The 26,856-nt window shown below is 41.9% G+C and overlaps 1 protein-coding gene across 29 annotated transcripts in view; it reads right to left on the bottom strand.

Annotated features, from left to right (window-relative positions):
• Positions 1-26,856, bottom strand: part of Tcf4 (transcription factor 4) — a 346,965-nt gene that overhangs the window by 10,378 nt on the left and 309,731 nt on the right. For all 29 annotated transcript variants that reach the window (XM_042263873.2, XM_042263871.2, XM_076555435.1 and 26 more), the window contains 4 exons: positions 25,842-25,920; positions 23,359-23,435; positions 20,583-20,786; positions 1,289-1,424 (listed from right to left, as the gene is read on the bottom strand). In XM_042263873.2, coding sequence (XP_042119807.1) covers positions 1,289-1,424; positions 20,583-20,786; positions 23,359-23,435; positions 25,842-25,920 — 496 coding nt within the window. The remainder of the gene's footprint in view (positions 1-1,288; positions 1,425-20,582; positions 20,787-23,358; positions 23,436-25,841; positions 25,921-26,856) is intronic.

Below are 26,856 nucleotides of genomic sequence, written 5' to 3'. Positions count from 1 at the left end.
TCCTTCTCTATCACTTTCTGCCTATTACTTTGAGGCAGGGTCTCTCCCTAAAACCTAGAACTCACGTTTTCTTGATTAGTCTGGAAGCCAGCAAGCTCCAGTGGTCCTCCAGTGCCCTCTCCTCTGGGAGTTAGGGTTATAGGTGTGTACAGAACTGCTCAGGTTGTTATGAGGGTGCTGACATTTAAACTCAGGTTCTTATTGTTGCTCATCAAGCACTCTTAACCACTCCCTGGCCTTCATACTTCATTTAAAACATGACCTTAATGAAATCTATTTTTCAGGTTGATGTACATCTGTCACAAAGATCCTTCCATTTTATAATCTGTGTACTCTAAAAACTAGTGACTCAGAATTAAGTTTCATTGACCAGGAGCATCCTTACCATCTGGGAACCCTGAGCAATGCAGGGTCCCACTGCTACCATACCCAGATCTGCATTTTAACTGGACTCTCAGGCTACAGTTTGAAAACCATATAACAAAGAGTAAAAGAAAAGCCATGGGGTCACTATTGCTTGTCTAAAAATGAACTACATACCTGTATCTATAAAAAGTATTCAATATTTGTATTGGTTACCAACTGAAAGTCTGGTTATAGGAATTCCCAAGGTAGCATTATTTTGTTTATTTCAAACATGGAGAGAATGAGAAGACACCATAAGTGAACATTGTTCATCTGGCCCACAGGAAGTTGGACCCAGGTTTAGTCTTTGTAGAAAAAATTCCTTGGGGACACGAAAAGTCCTCATAATGGGGAGGGGACACACACACACACACACACACACACACACACACACACACACACACGCACACACACTGTTACAGGGCTTGATCACTCCAGAGCAAAAATACATCCAACCCAGTCCACTGTTTCACCTTTTCTCATTTTTATTGTACGTACATTTCCTTCCATCTTAAACAACAACAACAACAATTTCCTTCCCATCCATTTGGAAACATCATTTTCAGGCCACAACTAACCATATTAGAGGAACTGAATGAGTCAAATGTGGAAATAGCTAAAATAAAATTTCCTCTCATCAGCCTGTTGTCTCATTCCCTACTGAAATGGGACTAGGCTATCAGAGGATGTCTGAGGAAAAGAGTTACGGAAGAAACACAATTAGCCGGCCAAATTCTAGCTACTTTCCCATTATTTACCACGTTTGTGCCGAATTTGGTCCTTGGTTTTCTGCCAGGGCCTCCAAGATGCGGCCAAGGACACTTGACATCAATGTGAAGCCTATTGTTTCGCAAAGGTCAGCATGCCTTCTGAGGTCACTTACCTCTGTAAGGGTCTTGGGGTGGGTTCAAGTCAGGGGAAGTGGCAGACTGGACAGGAAGCTGTGGGACCGGAACCTGGTTTGGCAGGAGAGAATGGCTGCCTCGCAGAGCCACGCCATCTTCACGGTGGGCCCCAACCTGGAACAATAAAAGCAACTAGAGTGCTGAGCATGGCCTGCCTGGAGGGACTCTTTTTCCAGGGGACCTGCTAGCAAGGGTGGCCTGTGACAAGCCATCCTCTCAATGCATTTCACTAGAGGGCGCTGAAGGACTGTTCATGCACCTTACAGATCTGTGTTTAAAAAAAAAAAAAAAATCCAACACTTAACACTCAGTAAGATGCCATGCCTTACATCCAGTGACAAATATGGCAGAGTAGCTCAGGCAGGTAAAACGTCAAATTGTCTCCCAGGGTGCTGCAGTGGAGCGCACTGATTCGTACCCATCTGTCTTCTATCATGTCCGCCAACAGATCTGACAATTATCTTAATGCCCATATGCTTAATTGTGGGCTTCTCAATTCCCCCATTGCTATCGGAAATCCTACAGGAATTTCAATTTGGCATTCGACTTTCATTTCAGGGGATAAGATTCTCAGGCCTGCCATTTCTTTCCCCCCACAATGCCAGCTAAGTCTCTGACAGCGGAAGCTCAGGCAGTATGGGACGCAGCCCCTGCTCGGTACAAATATAATAAAATGTCACCTGGCTCCCCAAATCTGGCGGCCCATTCCAAATTAATGTTCACTGCGTTTCATCAGCTGCTGAGCCCCCAATCCAAAGGGGAACCGTTTCTGCCAATGCCACCACACCGGAAAATGTACCAATAAAGGTTTTATTAAACACACCAGTAATGCCATCATTGCTATGTGAGGATGTTTGGACGTTTTTCCAGCTTCCCCCCCCTATCTCCACTACTTGGATCCTAAAAACGACACCATACTGTAAATACTCTTTATGCTTCCAAGAAAAAAAATTATAGAGTTCAGTGTGGTTATTTGATTTAAAAAGAATACCACTGAGTTTTATGAAGTCGGACTGCCTTCGCTAGGGCTGGGAGACTGGCAGTGTGGTTGCTGACTCTGTAGCACTTGCCTTGGGGGAAAACCATTAAGCATTTGTAAAGCAAGGGAACAGGAAGCACTCACATTTGCCTCTGCATTTCCAAGTGGCTACTTAGTTAGCCCACTATCCAGTGAGTATTTACGCCAGACAGTGGGTCTAACTCTACAAAGCATTTGTCCATGAATTTATACTGCTGTGAATCAACATTTACTTTCCTAATACAAATAGAAAAAACACAAAGCAAAAATCTTCAGTCTTTTACCACCATGTTTTAAATAATTATTTCCAAAGATGTGAAACAAAACTACTGTATCACTACTCAGAGTAGCCAAGGAATTTGTATCACCTTCACATACACAGAGACCCTGCCAAACTATCCACATACTACACACAGACAGACAGACACACACACACAGACACACACACATACATACACACAGATACAGACACACAGACAGACACACACACAGATAGACACACACACAGACAGACACACACATACATACACACAGATACAGACACACAGACACACACACAGATAGACACACACACAGACAGACACACACATACACACAGACACACACACACAGACACATACACATACATACACACAGATACAGACACACACACACACACACACACACACACACACACACACACACACACACACACACACACAAAGCAATAGAAAAGCAAACCGTTCGGGACAGGGAAGGAAGACCACATACATTCCTGTTTGTGTTTAGATTCACAGCACAGCTGTAGCAGTAAAGAATGCCGAAGCCCTAAGTGTAAACGAGCATTTCTGCTGCAGCATGGGGCAGTTTAGTTCTGGGCACTAGGTGCCTGTATTCCCGTATTCAACAGGAACTTTCTGAATGGTAGTCACTGAGTTTCCAGAAGGCTTCTTCAGATGTGCTATATAAGACCCTGCGCACCTTCCGAAGCAGCCCATTCTGTTTTGAACACAGATTGGCATGGCAGTAGACCCTCAGTGTCAGTACTAGACTTCCACAGAAGGTAAGTTCTCTCTCTAGCCTAACCAGGCAGATGCATACCCAGCCTTTCTCTGAACTCAGATCTTCCCCTGCAGACCATGGCCACCGAGTCCTTCAAACACGTCTCACCTACAGTGTATGCATTTTATTTTCCTTTGGAACAAAAGTAGCAGTCACTTTCCCATCAGGTTTTGATATGTCATTTTTACTTTGGAAACACCAATGCATTAGATATTTTGAATTTCCATAATGGATGATTCTACGATGGAATGCCCAAAAGCGATTGCAGACTTGACCTCAGTGTAGATGAAGGCCTCTTTTCCTACACGACCATTCTACAGATGTGCACAAGCCTTCTCTAAAGGGCACCTGTGATAGAACTGAAGATGTTTTGTGTGGTTTTCATTTAAGACAGTCACTAAATGAGTATTTTCCCTTCTAGTTCCCATGAGAGGGAAAAGGGACTTACAATCGTTTACCTTGCTATAGTCTTTATCTCAGCGGGGTGTGAAAGTCGGGGTTAGCGAGTTAGAAGAGGAAGACAGAGTCCCAGGGTCTCTGCTTTCTCTGTGAGATGGGAGTAGATGTCGTAGGTTGCTCAAGTGCAAAAATGATACAAGTGACATTTCAGGTCACAGAGAATAAGCCCCTGGCTTATCGTAAACAATTCTAATATTATATGGAAATAGTGCATTACACACTAGCTGTGCACAGCACTAAGCACTTTAACCAAACACACTTGCATATTACAAGACTGATGGCTGACCAAGCTCAAGGACCCCCAAGCCTCAAGCTAACTCTACTGACGGTTACTTTTGTATTCATTATCTCTATTTTGTTCAGATCCGTTTGGGTTAACTCCCTTTCCTGTACCACGGTGGGGACCTACCAGAGGTTATAGCTGAGAATAAAGTTGTCTCAAGCACATTTCTTTTTGGATTTTAGGGATGCTTGTCACCTTCCTTTTGTCTTTTATAGATAATTCCAAATGTCAGTTATTTCCCATATGAGAAGCTGGGGTCAGCGGTGCCTTTGATGGGCCACTGTTTTCTTTGTAACTATGTGTATTTTGGGTTACAGGAATAATCCAGCTCCATGTGGTAACGAGCTGGAGCCTGTAGCTGTGGGATAATATTCCAATTTGAAGAATTAACTTGGATTGTCTTCTTGACCACAGACACCATGTCTCAACTCTATTTACTTTTCTTTTTAGAAACATCATCTCTAGTCACATACAAACAAGGCAAGTTGGTGGTGAAGGCTAGTGCAAACCTGTTACAATTGCAGCTATTAAAGCAGAGGGGCTGAAACACACACATACACACACACACACACACACACACACACACACACACACACACACACAGAGAGAGAGAGAGAGAGAGAGAGAGAGAGAGCAAGAGAGAGAGAGATCACTTTTCACATATGTATATATAAGTAGGAAAAAGATTCTTTAACCAATGAATTGATTATTAGTATGATATATTTTTAGAAAATATATCATATTTTTATATTTGTATATTTTTAGAAAACTTATTTACTAAATCCCTGTTTTGATAAGCTCCCACCTAGATTCAACAGAGTTAAAAGCAATTTGTGAGAATAGTTCATTTTACTACTACTGAATGAACTCTTTTCTCTGTAGCCATTGTAGTGTAGTTTGAGGTACTTACATTAAAAGAGAAGTTTTAACATTAATTTATTTAATTACTGTTGACTGATCAGACACTATTTACCCAGTTCACACCTGTCAGTTTACAAGGTGCTATGGACAGAGAGGTAAACAACTCAGGGGGACTCCCGCCCTCAGGAGCTTACAACAATCCCTGCCAAACTTATGTAATGACCGATTTACTGGAGAGTGTTGACAGAATGGAACAGAAACTCATTTGAGCCCCAATAAAATAAAACTCATCATAAAGGATTCTGTCAGCTGGGTTTGGGGCCCCGAGAAGCCTGAGAAACTAAAGCTGCCTCTTGTCTCTTCCGGGACACTGTCCCACTTCCGCCTCTCTAGAGAACCTTGGCTTTCCTTTGGTTCTGGCCCTCCTGTCCATAGGCCATACTCTTCCTCAGCGTCCTTGGGAACAGTCTTCCTGGCTCTGTACCTGCTGTGAGCATTTCCCAGGTCTGAGACTCAAGGCTCTCTGAAGGACCAGTTCCCCATTTTGAAGACAGCATGGGTCAGATTCTGAGTAGACCACTCTGGGCTCAGGTAGTTCAAGGGACATGAAGGGGAAACAAGGCGGCCTTGGCCTTGCTCCTTCTGCAAACCCGATAAATCATGGATGGTTTCTGCAGAGTAAGATCGAAGTCACTTCGGAAGTGACTTCGAAGTCAGAATATACTCAAATTCTGGCACAGCCATTAAAATTCTCTTGCCTTAGTTTATCATGGGGGATACTGAAACACATTTAGACAGGTATTAACTTTCTGAATCATACAAATACCATGTAATTTAAATAATCATGCCTTCTGAAGAACACCAGACACCTTAAATTCATAGAACATAAATTCAAGGGACTAGCACAGCGGTTCTCAGTCTGTGGATCATGATCACTGCAGGGAGTCAAATGACCCTTTCACAGGGGTCACAGATCAGATATCCTGCCTATCAGGACATTACAATTCATAATAATAGCAACATTACAGTTATGAAGTAGCAACAAAATAATTTTATGGTTGGGGGTCGCCACAGCATGAAGAACTATTAAGGTTGCAGCTTCAGGAAGGTTGAGAACCACTGGATTAGAGGGACATAGAAATCAGGTCAAACAATTCAGGGGAGAAATCTAAGGGTAAGAACGGCTGAGTGACTTACCCAACAACTAGTTGCAGAACTAGAAAAGATCTAAACTAACTCAGAAAGATCATGATATTGAGCAGTTTCACTAAGCATATGAATTACACCCAGGAGAGGGACGTGAGTTAAGGGGCACATGGGCTTGCCTCCTGGAGCTTTTGTTAGAAAACTGTGTGTACATATACATATAAGCATAATACATTCACAGGTACATATATGTATATACAAATACTACATGCATGTAAATACCTGTACATGCACAGATCTGAAGCATTTTATTTTTCTTTATTACAGGGGGGAAAAAAATCAGAGCTGACCATCTCAGGCCCTAGCCAAACTGTCTAACTAAATTATAGAATTTAATATTTGCCATGACTCTTCCAATATAAACAGATTTAAAAGACAAGCAGTTTCAAATTAGGTGGCCACTGGCCAGGCGGATTTTACTCAGGGACGCGAGGTGCATCTCGGTAAACACCCTTGTCCTTATCCTCAAGCGAACAACAAACACCACAAACAAAAAAGACATTCAGTGTTTTTGCTCTCTTTGTTTCCAGGGAGTATTGTGAAAGTAATTATTCTGTTGTATTTAAGAGGTCTATTTCATGGATGGGAAAATGTATTAAATTTCATTTGGCAGTTATTCAATTCTAGTTAATGTTATCGCCAGAGATAACTGCTTCCAAACAGGCTTTCAGACAGTAGCCCCCCCCCCACACTCTACCATAATCCTTCTAAAAGAGCAGGATGGGGACTTTTGGCAAACGTCAACCGTCCATGTCTAGACCTACGTAACAATGGCACAAAACCAGATATGTTAAAGGAACATTTTGGTTTATTGAAAACCGATGTTTGTTATTGATGACTTCCGGTTTTTAGAAAGTACGAAAGGAACAAGAAAAGTGGGTCAAAAAGATGTCTGATTTCTTTTTTTGACTCTTCTCTCATGTTTCTCGAAACACACACACACACAAATTGGGGTGGTTCCCTGCCATTATGACATACTGACATGGCAAACATTTTTGGTGTTCAATGGTAATCTCCCCATGAAATGTCATTTGTATGAGTTAAGGATACTCAATTTCAGCTTCATCTCCTTGCTAGATCTCTGTCATATTAGAGGAAAACAAACTTATCTTCTCCTATGTGCAACATCCCATTTATGCCAAAAGTGCATCCTTTAAAGAGGTAGAAATTGGATGGAAAATTTCAGCAGTTCATAGATGGAGCTGAAAGCTCATAAAAGGCCAGCAGAGGATAAATACTGTGAGGAATATACCAAAGACCCGGGGTCTTGTAGAAAACAAGACGGAACTCTAAAAGCCAATCATTGTAGGAGAAATTTCTAACATCCAAGATATTCTTTAACCACAAATATAATTTCCTATTTGCTCAGTTTTTAAAAATCAGACTTTTTTTTAAAAATAATAACCACATAATTAAAAATTTCTCACTGAAAGCAGGTTAGGGCCCAGTTCCTCTGTTTGCCTTGACTTTTTAATGTTATTGGGAGATGATTTCATAACTCTCATGAGAATATCTAATTGTTTTTTTTTCCAGAAATCTTATGGCTTTAATTACAGTTTGTCTGAAATTTGGTGTGATTCATTTTTGTGTAATTCTTAGAGATTTATTTAATGCTTATTCTCCAGAATAATTTTCAAGGTGTTTTAAAAATTTTAAGATTGATTTAATTTATGTGTGTGAGTGCTTTGCCAGCATTCACATATATGGACCACATGCATGTAGTGCCTACAAAGTCCAAAAGAAGATTCCGGTCCCCAAGGATTGGAGTTACAAATGATTGTGAGCCACTGTGTACGTGCTGGGAATCAAACCACTGAGCCAACTGTCCAGCCCCTTCAAAATGATTTTCACAGAATCTAACCAATTGTGGCTTTAGTAGTGCCATACTACTGTTATGTGACCAACTACACCAAGCTCCTGGACCAGCCATCAAAATGGTTATAATGAATGACTCTGTGATATGTTTCCAAAGATGTAAACTGAGGAAAGCTGAATTCAGTTCCTTTTTCTTTTTTAAGTCCTATGTGGTGGAACGTTTCATTTCTTCTTCTGTATTCTCACTCTCCTCTGCTTCCAACTCTCTTTACCTCATTTCCTCCGATGGGGGTGACATCTGGACGCTATGTTCCAAGTCAGGACTGTAGGGGAGCTAGGGGAGCCCAGTCCACCCCCTGTTCCAGGCAGCAGGCTACTAAATCTCCTGTATGGAACTGAAGTTGATCCTGCTGTAGTGAGTCACGCCCATGTAGCATGGGGATTATAGTGAAGACCTGCAGTTATCTGTAAGCAGCTTTTTTTTTTATTTGTTTGGAGGCCAATGGAACACTTTTATATACACTGGTAACTGCAGATCCCTGAAGCGTACCTGTGTGTGCATGCTCTTGCAGCTGACTGCCCTGTCAACCTTCCGGAGCTACACAGACCGCCCGTTACTAGAGGCATTCTATGACCCAGCTTTTAGTTATGGTTTCCTTCTCTGTGCGAAGCTGGGGCACTGAGTGCCTGTGTAAAGGGCAGAGCAAGTCCTGAGGAAATGTACATTACTGACATAGCCCATCTGATGCCAGGTTCTATGTCCACGTCTGTTCTTCCTTTTGTGCTTGTCCTTTCCTAACTCCCTCTCTGCTTCAGCTAGGTGTCCAGTACCACACTGTGCAGGACGCGGCACCTGACAAACGCCTATAGTAAACATCTGTAGAAGGAACAAAGACAGAAAGAAATTTGCCTGTTTGATCGAAATGTATCTTTTCCATCTTTCTGTAAATCTTCATCTTTGGGATGCTATATTCTCTCCCCAGGATTTAGCCCGTGAGTTAAGGTTCAATACAGTTAGTGTTCTATGGACCAAATCTACGACTTCCATCTTCTGGGGACTATCTCAGTGTTCTCTTATTTTTTTTAATTGATCAATCTGAATCTTTTGCTATCTGCTCATGGCTCCTCATCTGCTGGGCTCCCTCCAACACTACTGTGGGCCAAGGACTACTGTGGATTAGTCTCTTCTCTTGACAGATTCTGTTTCGTCAGTTCCATAGCCATCATCTCATCTCTAGCCCCTTCAAGACAGTGCTGATCGCCATAATTCTGCACTTTGCCATTGCCTTGCTGGGCCCAGGGAGGATCCTTCTCTGATTGAGTCATTAAAGGCACCACACATAAAATATTTTCAAGGACACTGTCAGATGGCACTGGGCACAGACTTCAAACTTTGCTATGCATAAAGCCAGTGCTTGCCTTGGGTTGTGAATGCCACATGGTCAGGGCCTGGGTCCAGATCACGGGACATCACTATCATTACAGTATGCAGGTAGATGTTCCCTAAACACCAATGATGGTACACATGGCACATATCCAGCAGAAGAGGTCTGACATTTAAAACCTTTGATAATGTCAAATATCCATTTTTGTATGTTTCTGTCTAATAATAAGCATTCCATTTAACTTAGCAAATGCCTTTCAGATGTCCATATGCAAGGCACTCTTTAGGTACCCAGAGGAAAAAAGAATAACAAAAGACAGACATGTATTACTTAACAGACACATTATAATGGTGGCATAATACCATTATGATATAAGACAAAATAAGACGGATGTCTTACAAGAGAACAAGGTCACAGCGGGTTTTAACGGATGATGAAGTCATATCTATTTGGGAAAACCAGGGCAACTGAGATAAGTTTAGAAGGACAGGGAGGATTTTGACCGTAGTTCTCTAAACCTATCTGTAATAGTCTGATATTTGACACTAATTACATAATCTCCCAGCTGTAATGGGAAATTTATATTTTTACATCAATAAATGGCATTAGACAGTTTCTCTGTCTCTCTCTGTCTCTGTCTGTCTGTCTTTCTCTCTCTCTCTCTCTCTCTCTCTGTGTGTGTGTGTGTCTGTGTCTGTGTCTGTGTCTGTGTCTGTCTGTCTCTCAGCATACGAAGGCCGCTAAGGGCTGTGTGTTAACATGTGTTTTCATATTGTCAGATTACATATCTCTGACAAAAAGCAGATTTTTGTGCAGACCATTCTAAAGCTCAACAAGTCTGCTACAAAGTGAGCACACAGGGCATTCTGGACACACATGGCACCTCACTGTATGTGCATATTATTGGCTCAAATGATTCACTCTTATTTAACTGCACTGAAGCCTTTCATCTCCCAGCTATATGGTAATGGTTTCCATATGACCAGTGGCTGCTATAAATAAGATCAAAAGCAAAAGAAAGGATTTAATAAAAGAAAATGACATTAAGAGGAGCATTAAATCAAGAAAAAAAATGCCAATATCCATTTTTTTTTTCAAATCTTTCCTCTTTTGAGACCAAAGGATAACAAAGTACTAAAGCCCCTTGCTGAATATTTCATGGAGGGTCACCTGCTCTTTCATGGAGGGTCACCTGCAAAGAGCAGGTGTGGAGAAAGTCGACCTGTGAATGTCTGACCACCGCAAAGATGCGGCTAAGTACAGAGAAAGGGATGGGTAGGGGCAGAACGGCCCCCTTTTGAGTCTTTACAGAGAAGGAACGCCAGCCTCATCAGCTAGTTTGGTACTGTGAAGACGGTGGAATTGTCAACAGCAAAAGCTTTCCATCTCTCTGTCCCTTTGTGTCCTAGTTAATGGGGACAGACTTTTTGGTAATCCTGAGCTTCTCAGAGAATCATAACATTGCTCAACTCTAGTACATGTGTTCTGAGAAAGGAAGTTTTTTTTGGCAAGGCGGATTTGATATACAGAGCCAACTTCCCAAACAAATTTTCTTCTAGTTCTTAAAAAAAAAAAAGTTTACAATGTTAATCTCAATTCCCGACTGGATAAACAGCTGCTAATAACTGCTGCTCCCAAAGGAGGGGGCCTGTTTCTCTCATCCTCGGGGTAGTGGGTACCTGCCCTGCCCTGATTTCTAGTGGCTCCTCATGTTTCTTGTTTTATCTTTTCTCAAAACCGCTTCAGTGTGGATTTTGCCAAGTGGGCTTCATTTCTCCCTTAGATAGTATACAAAACAAACAAAACAAAACAAAACAACAACAACAACCCCCCTGCCCGCCAGACCCAGGCAGTTGGGCCATGACTTGTTTAAAATAGTAGTTATTTCACTAGTGGTCTGTTTAGAGAGGAAATTCAAGCACTTAAAACCTCCGAGGAGCAGAGGAACCTCAGATCCTTGGAACTGTAGCCCTGGAGAGGAAATGACCATTTTGGATTCCTTCATACTGAGCTAATTATTCACTCAAGGGCTAGCTGTGTTCAAAGATTCTCGGTTTCTAACAGTATTGCTAATGCGATTACTTACTTAGACCGGTTGGTGTTCTACATAGAGGAGCAAGCTTCAACACTTTTTCCTCTAAGAGGAAGTCCCCTGCAGCAGATTCCTGAGCCAGCCAGCCGGCCCCTGGCAGTTTTCTCACTTGTCCAAGAACACCTGCCTCAACAGTGACCTCAGTTCTGTATCGCAAGATTCAGACAGTTCTCAAAACAGCTTTTAAAACAAACCCCAGCTGTTTCTCATCCAGTCTACAGGGGGAAAATTGGGCAGCTTACAGAAACATTACCCAGAGACCTACCATTCTCCAATAACTTTCGCACACTCGCAGCTCCACACCAGAGCTGCGCGTGTGCAGAAGCTGGGGAGCGGGCGCATGCGAAAGGAAAATGTGCAAACTCGTCTCTGTGGCTTTTCACAATACATCCAATTAGCTGCTTTCAAGGGCGTGCGGCTATTGTACGACAATGCTTCCCCTTGCTAATATTGGACAGATCCTTTGGCTAAACTCAGCTTTACAGTTCTGGGGTGATTTATGGGGAGAGGGGAAGCTAGAATTAAGCACAACTGTGAATGTCAACCAATTAGGTCTGACAGAAAATGCAGCTTCCCACCTTTCGGGTTTTAACCCCAAAGCTGATGTTTTTCGAAACTCTCTTCTTGCTGAGAACCAGTTTTGTTTTGTTTTTCCTCTTTTTTTTTTTTTAAACACATGTTTTCTAACCAGCTAGGATACTTTTGATTTGAAAAAAAATTTACAGCCACAATAAAAGTTAAACTAACACAGCGGCCATGGAATTTGAAGAAATATAAAATGGCCAAGGCCTGGTCTTGGCTTTTAAACAGTGCCAAGCTACACCAGTCTTTTCTGTTTTGGTATGAATGACATAACCAAATTACTTCATGAACTGCTACTTTAATTCCCAAGGGTGGAAAATTCCATGAGTTAATTTAATTTGGATGTAAAAAAATATACATGAAAACTCACTCTTCCTGTGGGCTCTCATCTGCAATGCTCCAACCAATTGCTGGAGCTGCTGCTTTGGGAGGAGGAGCTTGGCGCAGCCTGGGCTGCCAGCTGCAAGGCCAGACCATCAGGCCATTTCCTTATTGCCCTCTGAGCACATAAGCTCCTTTCTTTCTTTAAAAAAAAAAAAAAAAATTTTTTTAAAAAAAATCATGTTTATGCTCCGGCTTAGCAATGGCTTCGAGCATGCTCCTGTAGAACTGTTAAAATCCTGCGTGGACTCTGGCCTAAGTTCAGTCTGTTCCTAGTTTGATCACTACTTGTGACACTCTGTAATTCTACCCTGTCCTAAAGTGAGGCGTGTACATTACTGTAGGTTGGCCAGGACAGGTTCCCATGAAATCCTAGACTGCCACACCTCTAAGTGCCTCTACTGCATCTACAGCAAGCTGAGGTGCAAGGAATGGATGAAGATGTGGGGCTGGAAACATGCATCATGTACGCTTTGCTCTCCAGATGGGTCTGCTTTGAGAAAGCAGAGGCCATGCTACAGGTTTTTTTTTTTCTTCTTCTTCTTCTTCTTTTTACAATGCAAGGGTTGCTTATATGCCAAATTATGGGCAGTTTAACATTGTGTTCTCACATTTAATAAAAAAGATGACTAGGGCACTGAAAGTATTTGCTTGTCTTTTCCTCTATTATTTAAGAAGAAAACAACCAACACTGAAAGTATGACGGAGCTGTAGGGTTAGTTTTAAATGTGTATTTCATTTTCCCATATGAAAATGGGGAACAGGGAAAGGTTTTAAAAGTTTATTTGCTCACTGCACGTGGCTACAGGGTTGGTTTGATTCAGGGCACAGAAAGCAGGGGTCTGGGTTTCACATCTAAGCAGAGGGACTGACAGTTGCCATGTCATGGGACCTGAATTTGAATAAAACAGCTCTGCGAGATGGAAGAGAATGTACCCAGTGGAACGTGTGGTGGTGTGCATGGGACTGGAGTGCTAGCCAGTGCTCTTGAGGTGACATGCGCTTAAGGACTCTACTGCTGAACTAATAATCCCTGGTTGAGAGAATTTTGTAAAGTCTCTTTTCTTCTCTTTGTTTCCTTAAAGTTTCCTTTGAAAGCATGACAGGAATACTGAAGGAAAATCTTTCAGTTGAGGTTACTAATCTACTCTCAGGAATATTTGATAATCAAGGAGATTAGCAGAGCCAGGCAACTATGCTGATTTTAAAAATAATAATAAAAAAAAAAACGCTCAGTAATAGAGCCATGGCTAAACTATGACGCTGAAGATCACCATCCGTGCTGAGATTCAACAGCAGGCTGGTTAACAGACGGGATCTACGCACTCTGCAAGGGAGCAAGGGCTCCATGAACTCAGCTTGGTTTAACCAAGAATAAGTTCCTCTAGATGAATCCCATTTCCTCAGTCACGGTGGTGGTGATGGTGGGGTTGTATGCCTGGACTCTGACAGTAACAGGATGGACATTGTAAACAGAGGCTGAGTGAACAGAATTAGGGGGTAGAACTGGCTGTAACAGAAAACTCCAAGATCAGGAACCAGTGTGGAGAGAATGAATGTTCTCTTGAGCCTCAGGGCTTTCTGGTCCATGTCCTTTCCTGGCCAACATTTTTATTAGTGACTTTGATGTGGACTTTAAAGGAACCCATCACATCTGCAGACAATAGAGCTGGCAGAGGATGTAACTGAATGAGGACATGAAGTAGACATATAGAGTGGAGACAGACGGAAGGCTGGGATATGAAATCCAAAGGGGTTATGTGAAGTTCTGGACAAATACAGGACCAAGGACACCAGGGCAGAGTCATCACAGAAGCTTGCTTATGGTTTATAGATTGCAGGTTCAGTATGTGTCAGCAGGATTGTGAAGGCATGGATATTTAGCAAATAAGACTTACTAGACAGAATGAGTAGGATGCAGGAGAGGATGTATTTTCACTACCCTGAAAATGCCTTGAGCCCACATTCAGATTGAGATTCCAAACACTAAAAGTCCCTTAAAGTGGAAAGGGAATCTTTGATAAAAGTTCCTCGTGTGTGTATTGGGTTGGACGTGGGGGCAATTCCAGGGGGCACAAACACACTGCATGGGCAGGCAGGTGTGGGTCAGGCAAAGGTAAAAATTGCAACCTGTTGATAGAAATAGAACCTGTTGATAGAAATAGGTTTTATGGGGGGGGGGGGAGCTGATCAACACTTTGGCAGATAAGTTGTAGGAAGGTTAGAATTGAGAAGACATTTAAAGTCACTGGGATTCTACAGCAGTGACTGTACATACATGAAACATGTGCTTGAGCACATGTAGAACTTTATGAAGTCGAAATCTGCAAAGACTTAAGGTGCTGATGCCTCTGCTCACCACTTGTCAGACAAAGTTCCTAATTTCTTTGTCTGCTAAGATGACCTGCCAGGAAATGCTACCAAGCTAGCAGAGCCACAGTACCCACTGGATGTTCGTTCCATGTTGTGGGGTTCAGAATGACCGGCAGAGCTAAAGAGAGTCCAGGCACAACTGAGGAGCGTGTTTGAATTCATTCCCTAAGCACAAGGAAGAGAGTGGTTCTAATACCTACCGTTCATAGTTTTGAAAGTGTTAGGGGACTGGGTGAAAGGGAAGGGTACTCTATGGGATGTACTGTAAGGGATGTACTGTATAGGATGTACTGTATAGGATGTATTATATAGGATGTACTGTATAGGATGCAGTAGGAAGGATACTAGGACCAGGGCTATAGCACAGTGGTAGAACACTTGCCAAGCATGTATAGGCCCGAGGTCCAACCCCTGGTGTTATTTAAAAAAAGGGAAAAAAAAATGCTGGTGCAGTTGCTGGCCTGTCTGTTTTAAAGCCTAGCTCAGCCTTTACCTAGCCAAGCAAGCATGGTTGAATCGCTTCCCTTTTCTAGGTCTCAGTCTTTAGTAGCAAAACGATGGCAATGGGCTGACTTTCCAGCTGCTTTCAGAATCTAAAATTCAATAATCCAAACTCAACTGTGCAAGCAGAAGTAGACTGTTTGTCCATGAAGTCTTACATCTTTTAAGTTCCTACATGCTCCACGCCAGCTAAAGAAAGATTATTGCTCCCTCAACACAAGTTAATTGAATACTTTTTTAAAATAGAAAACAAAACTCACAAGAAAGAAGGAAATGGAGCTAAGGTTTACTTGCATCAGAGGTTTTTAAAATGTATTCCACAATTCCACCTGGGCTGAGGGGTCCAATGTGGAGGCTTGTGGGATGCCATGAGGGACAGGCATAGGAAACAAGTTTCACGGGACTCCTCAGCCACAGTAATCTCCTAAGAGATTACTATTGTTAGATCCTGTGGTGTAAGCTTGTAAGCCTAGTTAATGGGGGAGTTGAGAAAGGAGGATTGGGAGTTCAAAGCCACCTTGAGCTACAGAGTAAGTTCAAGGCAAAAGAGAAAATGGAGTTGGGGGGCAGAGCTATAGCTTGGTGGCAATGCACCTGCCTGGTGTGGGCAAAGCACTGGGTTCAAATACAGGAATGTATAAGGCACTTCTCTATCAGGTGACCATGAGGCTGTCCCTTCTAGGTAAGAAGGTCCCTGTTTCCTTATAGGGCCTAGTGGACCAGCACACAGCAATTTGTTTAAAAGGTAGTGGTTCTTTCCAACTAGTCTGTGCTTGAGACTAGAGACCATAACTGAGCATGGTGCCCGATACTTGTTACCACGGCTAAATGTTCTTGAAATGAACAAGCAGAATCTACTCAAAAAGGAACTGAGAACCACAGTAACTACATATTGATAATAAATACAACATTGCGGAGTCTATCTAACCAGGGGCACACACAGGGCCACGTGAAGTCATGCCTGATGTCCGTTTCACTCCACTAAGAGACAATGTGAAGTCGTCTGAAAGGCTCCATCTCTGAGAATGAATATCTAATGAATGACCAAAAGAACTGCTTTTACAAGACTATTTCTAGAGCCGTTTATAGGAGAGTGAATGGTTTCAATGTCAAGACGAACCATGAGGGGGATGATGCACAGAGTGGGACCGGAAGTGGCCAGACTGCCTAGGTAGGTAAGAGACAAGGCCACTTGTTTCTGTCCTTCCCCATATTCAGAGATTCATGCTTTGATTGTGCCAGAGAAGGAGGCTGTCACGGTAAGAAACATTACTTGATAACTTAAAGTGATATCCTCAATGATTCAAGTGGGAAGAGTTCACAGTGCTTGGCCATTCAGCATGTACTTGGTGATTTAAGAAGGTACTTCAGTAAGAATGCTTTATACTCAACATGCTTTGCCCCTAGTTACCACCGGAGAGAACAGAGCCGCTCTGGGATCCAGACCATAAAATATCCAGAACCTTCTTCTGCCATCCAATGTTTACCAAGATATGAAAATCACAAACTCTTTGCCTTTGCCCTTAGATTAGTTTTGTAAAGGTGTGTTTACAATGTCTGGAAAGGAGGCATGGCAGGAGAACAGAACAAGAACTCTGGAGTAAGGTCTCTAAACTGAAATGTAGTTGTATGTCTTGACCTGATTGGACATCAGCAAGTTCACATCACCAACACTGGCGGCCATCACGGTCCCCCTCACTGGACATCTATGAATGCCATCTGAGATGCTATACCCAGAGCCTAGACCAGAGGGGTCAAGCTAGGCTTCTCACTGAATGACCATCTATTTCCAGGGAGGGAGATAAAATATAAAATGTGCACTCAAGGAATTTACACCTGCCTCTCATACTGAAGCTGCCCCTATAAAAGATCCACAGAGATGTGAAGCGGGGTAAGATAAATATCTAGAAGTGTTATGATTCATTGTGCTAAGAGACAGAGGTGCTGAGTGTGTGTGCACACACACGCACACAGAAAATGCCCGTTATAGACAGAAGCAGCAAGAGATGGCTTCCTGGAAGAGGAAGAGTTTGTCAGAACTTTGACCGTGGGCGAGAAGAGAGAAGTGGATGGGCAGATGAACCCAGGACATATGCAAAAGAAGTATCTATTGGGGCCCGTTCTGGCAATGTGCACTTGCACACTGTGGTTTGGCTAGAAAACCTTTGCATAATAAGAATGGCTGAACATCAGGCTTTTGATGAGTAACCAAGGGTCCTGGCTGATGAGCTGCAGAGCTGATCCTATTCTTACAGACAATGGCAGTTCCTTCAAAGTTTCTGAGAAAGGAAAAGCACAGTCAAATAATGTTATCTAGAAAGCCCCACATCTCTGCCATTTACTCCAGGGGTAGAAGCCATGCCACAGCGGGAGAAAAGTCCCTCTCGTTGTATTAATAATTAGTAAATTCCCGAAGACCAAGGAAGACATTTTGTAAATCAAAAGCGAAGTACAATATGTGAGCAATTAAATGAGATAACACAATAGCTGAGGCGGAAACACAGTTTTCTCCCACCGCAGATTCGGGTTGCTGGGGGGAAAAGAGGCTGACATCATCTTCCATCTTATCAAGGCATTTTGTTTGGATTTCCAGGAGGTGGGGGAGGAAGAAAGAAGAGCGTGGAGGTCACGATCATTTGAAGTCATCTATTCTTTAATCAGGAGGAATCAGGAGGCCGAGTTAGAACAGAGGCTTGCTCAAAACAAAACCAGCCTTAGGATGAGTCTCGGGTTTCTGCACCTCGCTTCCATTCCAGAACAACAAAGGAAGGTGTGTAGCTGGAAGGCAGCTCCGCTCCAGCCCTTTCTGCCCTGTTTCCGGTACATGCCTCCCACTGCTACTTTACTTCCTGCAGCTGGCCAAGGTTTGAAGCCTGTTTCATGTATTAAAATTCATGTGGAAAACATTACCAGTATCCTCCTTGAATTTTCTGTTGTTGTTGTTGGGGGAAAGGGGGATTTTTTTTTTCTTCTTCCCCTTCTTGTTTTTATTGTGGAATGTATCAAACGGTCAAAGGCTAACTTCAGACTGACTAAATTCAAAAACTATTTCCTTTGTTCTTACGTTTTTGTTTGAAAATTCACACGGGTTTGTGTTCAGAAAAGATATGCCCATCCAATCGCTTTCAAACACATGAGGCTTTGGGGATGAGGAGTTCAGATTTTTGGGGGCTTCCAGGAAGCAAGGAAGGTGACCAGACCCCTACTGGGTTCAAAGGGCATGGGCTGTTGACATTCACCTCTCTGGGGCTAGGCACACCTCTGGAGGAAGGCCAAGATCTGGCTGGCTCCACAGTTCCCAGTAGTAGTGAGGGGGAACTTGTCTTGATCAGTAAAACTGGCAACTTGATTTCTTTTACAGAACCATAGGCAAGAGGTGTCTGTATATGACTGGCCCACTATTTTCCTTTTAAAATTGTTCTGTTCTATTCTCTCTTCTTTCCATTGGGGTCAGTCCAACTTCCCCTCTCCAAAAATAATTCTAGTGTGCTTTTTGTTGTTGTTGTTTTTATTTCTCCGAGTGTCCCGTCTCAGAAACTCAAAGGTCAAATAATTCCAAATAGCATCTATGTACAGTTTAAGATGGTAAAGAACCACTCAGCCTCCATCTGGTATTTAAGAACAAACTCCATATTTATGGAAAAGACAGTCTCTACATCAATGTCCTGGGTGCACGCCGCATCCGGCTAACATATGCAAAGTGAACGCAGCTCCAGAAATTAGACTATTTTTCTCTTGATTGAGAGCAGATATACATAGATGGTTATAAGTTGCAGATCTGGATTTTAATAAAGCCAGATTTCTTAATTAAAAGCAGTGTTGTTTAAACACTGTAGTGGAAAAAAAAAGCAGAGAGGGGGAGAGAGCCGTACAAATGAAAATCTCATATTATATGCATCCCAAGTGTTTAACACATTACCTGAGGCCAGGCTAAATTAAAATCTAGACTTTCCTTTGTAAACTCTTTAGCAACTGCCAATGAACACACAAACAATTTTTACTCAATGATGGATTTTTAGGGTAGAGGTCAAGATAAAGAAAAAAAAGTAAGAAAAAAATTAGCATTGGCATTCAAATATCTCTTTGCACATTTTAGAAGTGAGTTCATTGCTTCTACTTATAAGCCCATATTTTTGGTTTCTAATCAGTTGCAGGTTTCAGTCTTATACTGTGCAGGATGGCATTCTTCATCTTAGTCTTTTAATTAAGAGAAATTGGAGAAGACCAAAACCTACTGTTGAACAAGAGCTGCACATGGATATATAGTTATTTTTCATTTCCTTTTGGAAGCATCTCCAAATAAGAGAAGCTGGCCTTGTACCCAAGCAACTCAGAAAACCCTAGAAAGATCAAGCAGGGCAATGAGACCTCTACCACCCCATATGTGCAAGGAGCAGAATTATGCAAAATCAATAATAAAGTAAAATTTATCTGCTTTACCAGCTAATTGTTATCACTTAATATTTTTGTTATAGACAGTCTCTGACCCCGACAAAAGGCAAAGCTTATTTCTACCTCTCAACCCTGAGACTAAAAGGCACCATTTTGGTTTCATGAAGCAAATCAAACTAAACCACCCTCATATTTGGAATATCACAAATGTAACATGAAGTTGAGTTATGTGCTGACCAAAGTTATCAAGATGAGTAACTGAAAACATGAGCAGTGATCCAGCAACTTACTAGTACTTATGTGGAATGAAAGCATGCATCCATATAAAATCTTGTGCATGAATACTCATAGATGTTGGTGGGTTTTGTTTTGGTTTTGCAACTGCCAGAGAGCAAGACAGCCCTAGGACCTGTCACCCATTAAGTAAGAAATATAATGGCAATAAAAACAACTTTAGTATGTGGGAAAACACAGATAAACCTTAAAAAGATAAAATGAAAGAAGCTAACCAGTAAAGGCCAATCCCTAGTCTAGTCCCAGTTAAATGGTAGAATGCTCACAACCTATAGCAACAGGAAGTAGATTAGTGACTGCCAGGAGTTGAGGGGGTGTGAGGAGGGTGGGGTACGACTGCTTGATTGTTCTGTGCCTTTCTCTTTCTTTTTACAAGAGGCAAAAACATTCCAGAATTTGACGGTGGTGATGACTGCACAACACTAGGAAGACCCTCACGCACACTGAACTGTACAATATCAATATGTAATCATCCACACAGTGAATGCTCTCCCCATAAAGCTTTTCTGCAAAACGAATAGGAGCAGGAGTATTTACACTTGAACTTCTAATTCTGCCTAAGCAGAGCTCATGTATCATCATCACTTACCATGAGTGAATGTCTGTTGGCTGAAAGAAGGCCAGTTCCATACCCTGAGCCCAGGCCACCCATTGCTCCATTATGAGAAGGTCCGATGATCCCATGCATGTCCCCATGGCCACCAGGCACAGCTGTGGACGGGCCCACTGCATGATTCCGGAGAACATGAATTGCATCGTCCAGTCTCTCTAAGCGGTCTTCAATCCGGCTTTGCTGTTGGTTTATAAATGCAGTGAAATCTGCGTTAGTTTGAAATGCACGCACAGGTTACACAAGCAGAATACTGAGATGCTCCAGAGCACACTTTGGGTTTCAGGATATATGTTTCCAATAAAGTTTGTTTCCTTAGAACAATAATAAAAATAAATAATGTCCTTCCTAGAAAACTGGTGGAAAATGTTAATGCCAAAATTACAGTGTTATTTTTCATGAACAAAGTAAATTCAATAATTCTTTGAGGACATTATTATGTACATATGCTATACTGGACTACATTAGCTTGAAAGAGAATTTAGATTTATGTTAGAGAGGAAAACATGCCTTGAATTTGAGGAAGTCTTTGGCAAGCACAGCTAAAAAGCTACAATATTAGTAGTGGAAAGACGATCTTCTTTTGGTTTCTGAATAACATTTTCTTCACTCAGACATAGGTAAAAGTTTCAAGAACTTTTTAACCTCTCCCCAACCCCCTACTTATTTTTTTTATCTGTTAGCAATATCAATTTGCATGTCTGTAGGGGGTGGCTCAGAAATTATTATAGCAAAAATATCTTTAAAATTCTGGTACCCAAAGTGATATAAAACCATAAGACTAAAGAATAACAAAGATTTAGTTTGATCACCTACCCAGGACCTAGAGCTGATTTCAAAGTCTATATACTGCAGCAGAGAATTCATTACCTCATGCAATTAAAAGCCAATAATTCTTTTTTCCGTTCTAGCCATTAGGATTCTAGTTTTCTTCAACCAGATAAGAGCCTATGCTATAGCTAACAGTAAAGAAAATAGAACACAGCTACATCTTCATTTTTACTGTGACAAATAATCACAGTATTACTTGCTAGTGTACATATTAAAATGCTCCATCTTATCAACCCACATTCCATGTATATTCATAGATAGGATCGGGGTGCTCCTTCCATATAGACATAAAAATGTAGCTCAAAAATTAAGTGAATTAATTACTCTGTCTTATTGCCAAGAAATAGTAGCCAGGGTTGGATCTATGTGTTTGTTCCTTTTTTAAAAAAAACTTTAAATCTAGTGCTGTTTTGTACTAGAACATGCTATAGTCTACTTTGCTTTTGAAATGCTGTACAAACAGATGTGCCAGCTCTATTGCATGGAAAAGCAATTTCTAATTATTCTATACTAACAGGAAGAATGTGTGTCTAATAGAGTTAGTGTATGGTACAGAAGATTTTGATTTGGTTGGCTTGGGAGTTATATGACCTCCCTAGGCTGCTGGCTGTGCTACTTATTTGACCCAGAGAGTGTCACCAACCCTCTTGGAGTCTCCAGTTCTTAATCTACAAAAGCGAGGATGATAGTAGATATTTAGGTCAATGTAAGCATGAAAAGAAATGATACAGGTGCCTGACATACTTCCTGGCTAACAGTCTCCTGGTGGAGAGGGAGATCTCTATTTCTGAAGCCCTGTGAGTGTTCAGAATGTACAAGGAATCAAAGCTGTGGTTCACAGCTCTGTTCCAAGTCCTCCAGTTCTACATCGGAATAAAGGCTGTTTGTGATGGCTGGGCTATGGAGAACAGTCTGCAGAGGTTCAGTACTTAAAACAACTGAGCTATCTAGACGTAGTCTGTAGATGAAAGAGCTGGGCCATGGGTACGTTTCCTCTCCACGCAGTAGTCTTTATTGGCTAAAATGCATAGCTGGATGATTCATACAGTTCACAGAGGAAGAGCATGAGGAAGGAAGGAAGGAAGGAAGGAAACTTGCCTCTGTCTTTTCATCTGCAGAGTTCCCTTTCAAAATTAAGTTGAAAAGGAGGACAGTAGCCTCTAAATCATGGATAGGCACATGGGCAGAGATAGGGAAATGTATGTTTTCTTCTGTCTCATCTCAGAATAGGAAGGAAAAAAGGATAACTCAATCCTGAGAGACAAACGGCCCCCTACCACTTGACTCACGCACACACCCAACCTGCACGGTGCAGGGCTGGTTCTTGCATAATTCCAGCTCCACCCACCCGAAGCTGAGGAGGATAAAAGTGCCAGACTTTGAATCATCCTGTGAGTATTTATAATATGAATTAAGCTCATGGAAATGTTCAGCGTTTTCCTTTGGAAGAGCAGTCACTTCTTTACCAGTAAAATTGCTGTGCTCCTATAAGAACCACAGTTGATGGTGACTAGAATGATAGTCCTCTTGTTTGATGTTAGGTGGAAATGGCCTACTGTTATCTGGCAGGCGGGGTGGAGGGAGACAGCATCTTCAAGTGTTCCAGACCTCACACTTGGGTACTCATTGCTCTGGAATTTCCCCAAAGAAGCTGGAAGGAGGGCACAACACTAAGATTTCAGGATTTTTTTTTTTTTTTTTAATCTCTTGACAGGCCCTAGGTATTTGGAGCCCTAGGCTCCCCTTCTGGCTGCATCTAGGTCACCATCTCCAAACAGAGAAGAGCATAGCCTAATGACTGGTTCCAACAAGCTGGTGTTCTTAACGGAGACCTTAAGTAATGATTAGCGAGAATGAGAATCTTAAAGTGACAGAAAAAGGGGAAACCTGGTTGGGAAGCAGTGAGGTCTGAGCTGTAACATACCAAGGAGTGCAAGGGTCCTTCATAATTAGGAGATGATGAGGCCTGTCCTCCGTTCCTGGACCAAACAGCTGTGCCTGCTGATATTGAAAGGGAAAATATACCATCAAATCAGTGTACACTCATACCCCCTATACTCACAAAGGAGCAGTGCTGATTCCCATTAGCAATAAGACAAAACACTTAATCTTCCCGGATGAAAATCTGGGGGCCAGAGAAATCTTTCAAATGTAAAACATGTAGTCTTTTCATGGGCCCACAGTGTCCTCAGGCTGCTCTGTAAAAAGGAATATTTTATTGGGTCTAAATTTTAGCTAGCAGAACTCCTCTGGGAGAAATCTGTCACAGGAGAATGGAAAGTCACGGTGCTTTTAAGGATACCAAGGAGAAGGGGTGATTAGGCCTCTACTGGAGGCCAGACTGTGTTCAATCAGAATCCCCTTGTTAATGCAGAAGAACCTGACTCTTGTTTTCAAAGTATCTATGGAATGAGATAAACCTTCAAAACCTATTTATTTGTTATTTATTTTAGTGCTGGGGATTGAACTCAGTGCTTAGCACATGTTCTGTACATACTGGGGTCCCCTCAGAAACTTCTGGAGGGAATCAGGTTAGTTCAGAGCACTTCACTAAAGAAGAACTTAAAACTCACTAACAATAGCAACTAAGCAGTTTCTTCCAAAGAGCCTTCTAGAATATATTTCCTATATCCAACCTTCAAAACAAAAACCACTTTTAAATTGAAATCAATTTTAAAGTTCAGATATACTGTAGAAAACTTAGAAAATTCATAATTCAAAAAAGGGGGAAAAAACCCCAATAACTATGATCTCTCAAGATCCCGTGATCTGGGGCTGCCAGCACATTTAAAATCCATTCTTCCTGTCTTTTCTGGGTATGCCTGTGTATTTTTATGCTAAATAAAAATAGGATATTTTGTTCAATTACTTTTCTTGACAGAATTTGGACAGAGCCGTTGGTGTGAAAATAGCAATCTGTCCCCTTATTTATATCTTCATAAAAGCTCTTTCTTCCTAACATGTGATCTTCCAAAAAGCATTACAAGGACCCTAAAAAGTGGCCTCACCAGGCCTGCTTTCTGCACCGTCTACCTACAGCAGGTTGCTGAGGCTGAGGTACCACTGAAGGCTGCTGCATCTACCTCCCCAGCCTTCCCTAAAGTGCAGCGGCAGCCGAAGCCTGGGTACCAGGTTCTTGAGCAAGCTCTCTCATTGTTACCGGCATACCCTTGGCAACCCACCCAGCCTCCCCTCACTTCAGTACACTTACACACAAAACCAGGACATCTGACATTAGCTGTTCTCACACTTCAAGACTGTGGAACTAGCTGCTTTGTTTGAAGTGGGAAATGTGGTGTTCCACCAGCTTCATACTCTCCTATTATCTCAAGGCCTTTGTACTCAATCCTTCTCTGGTTTGGGAGATTGATATTGGAGATAATTTTTCATAGCCTAAGTATCTGGTGCCAAGCCAGAAGAGCACAATATCGAGCTTTCCTTTTCATTTGTGCCATGGGGGGTATTCTGTTACCATCTCAGAATCTGCCTGCACCTTCCCAGTTTCAATCTGGTCACCCAGAACACACTGACTTCAGGATCCAGTTGATCCTACCTCTGTCCTCTTCTGAAAAACGTCATACAGCACAGAGGCTGAAACACCACCATGCTGCAGCCTTCATTTCTTAGAGTTGTTTGGTAGTTTGAAACCTCTTACTTTCTACAAGGGGACTCAGTTTACAGGGAGCTGTATGAGAGCTGCACACAGGGAACAGTACAGGATTCAAGGACACAACATTTAGGTAAAACAAATCTATTCTAAATTCCAGTAAGGTCAGATATACATGTGACAGTTTTGTATGGAAGCCACCTTGCCTTCTTTCCAGTGACCTGAGACATAGACAAGGCAAGGCATTGTCTTACAAGAAAGCAGTCATGTAAGAAGGGCAGTAGGTCACTCAAATGTACCTTGGAAAAGTAAAATGTCTTACTATATAACTGTACCACTTATAATTATGTGATTAGATACATCATAGTAATTAATTATATTTTAAAGACAAACATCCCCCTTACTTTATACAATTATATAACAATTTATGTACAAAATCACACTTTCTTCTAAATATTTCAACAGAATTAGGGAAGGCTCAAATATCTTCAGGGAAGGATTCATTTATATAGCCTATAAGTAGTGGACACCCAGGACTACATTAACTATTTGTTTGAAAAATTCTATTGCGATAAATGATTTGGCTATTGAACATATTCTGTAGAACTAAGAAGAGTTTAAGAAATGCCTTTTCATCTAATTTTAAAGAAAAAAGCACCTTCAGAGGGTAATTTCTGTCATCCACCTCACTCTCTCTGTCTACAGAAATGCTATGATTTGAGATTTCTGTCGGCAGCGGAGTGCCGGAGGAGTTTTCTGCAACCCGGTACAACTGTGAAGCGAACTCTGGAACACAGTACCTGAGAGCGAAGGAGGGGAGCCAACAGGAGTTGAAGGATTCGATGAAAAGCTGTTGTTAGTGTGATCTGGAGAATAGATCTGGAAACAGTGGGGAGGAAAAGAACTTCTCATTTATTCTGAATACACAATGGACAAACAATAAAAGTAGCATGCAGTTCATTTAAAACCCACAAGTCACAAAACGCACGTGGCAGACCACTGTTCTAACAACATTCCAAAGTGAAAAAAAAAATGCAACAATAACCTCAAGTCTGCCCAAGAATCACGGCAGTGGTGTGTGATGGTAAAAAAGGAACTGGGGCTAGTCAACTTCATGTCCAGTGCTTTTCCTATCCATCCCTGGCTGTGTGGCTGTGGGCAAGCCAAAAACATACTGCTTTCTAATTTTCCTTTCTTCCTCCAGAAAACAAGAGGCTTGGCAGTATCATGTCTGCTGTGATTGGGGCATCTGAGTGCCGGACACCAGAGAGCCCAGATTAAGTAAGTACTTAACTTGGAATTCAATGCTGATGTTACCTGAACGTGTTTTATGTTCACAATGGGAGGGAAAATGCAGCTAAAGACACAAATCTTAGAAGAACAAATTTCCTCTTAAAAGTGTAAACGATCATGCACAGCCTCTGAAGATAATCCAAGGAGCGGTACTTGAGTTGAATGAATAAGGAATGCTATTTTGTCACTAGGGAGCACACAAGAATTATTCAGCTCCAGCTTACTGGCAGTGTAGGTGACAAGGCAGAGAAGTTAAGTTCCTTAGGTGCCAATGAGGTGACAGGTCCCCCATGGACCTCAGCTACTGTCCTTTTTTTTTTTCCCCAAGTAATTTTTCTAACTGTCTTGCAACTGACTCTTGAAGAGTCAGTCTTAGTCGCTGGGCATCTATAATAATTTAGAGATGGAAAAATGAGAAAGGGTCACAGAAAAAAAAATCTATGAGCCAAAAAGCCCAGAGAATCTCCCCAGACCCTCACTGAAGGTGACTGAACACCAGTGGGAAAACAAGATCAAAGAGGC

Source organism: Peromyscus maniculatus, chromosome 19 (assembly GCF_049852395.1).
Source record: "Peromyscus maniculatus bairdii isolate BWxNUB_F1_BW_parent chromosome 19, HU_Pman_BW_mat_3.1, whole genome shotgun sequence".
Classification (NCBI taxonomy): Eukaryota; Metazoa; Chordata; class Mammalia; order Rodentia; family Cricetidae; genus Peromyscus; species Peromyscus maniculatus.
This window is presented reverse-complemented; position numbering and strand designations above follow the sequence as displayed.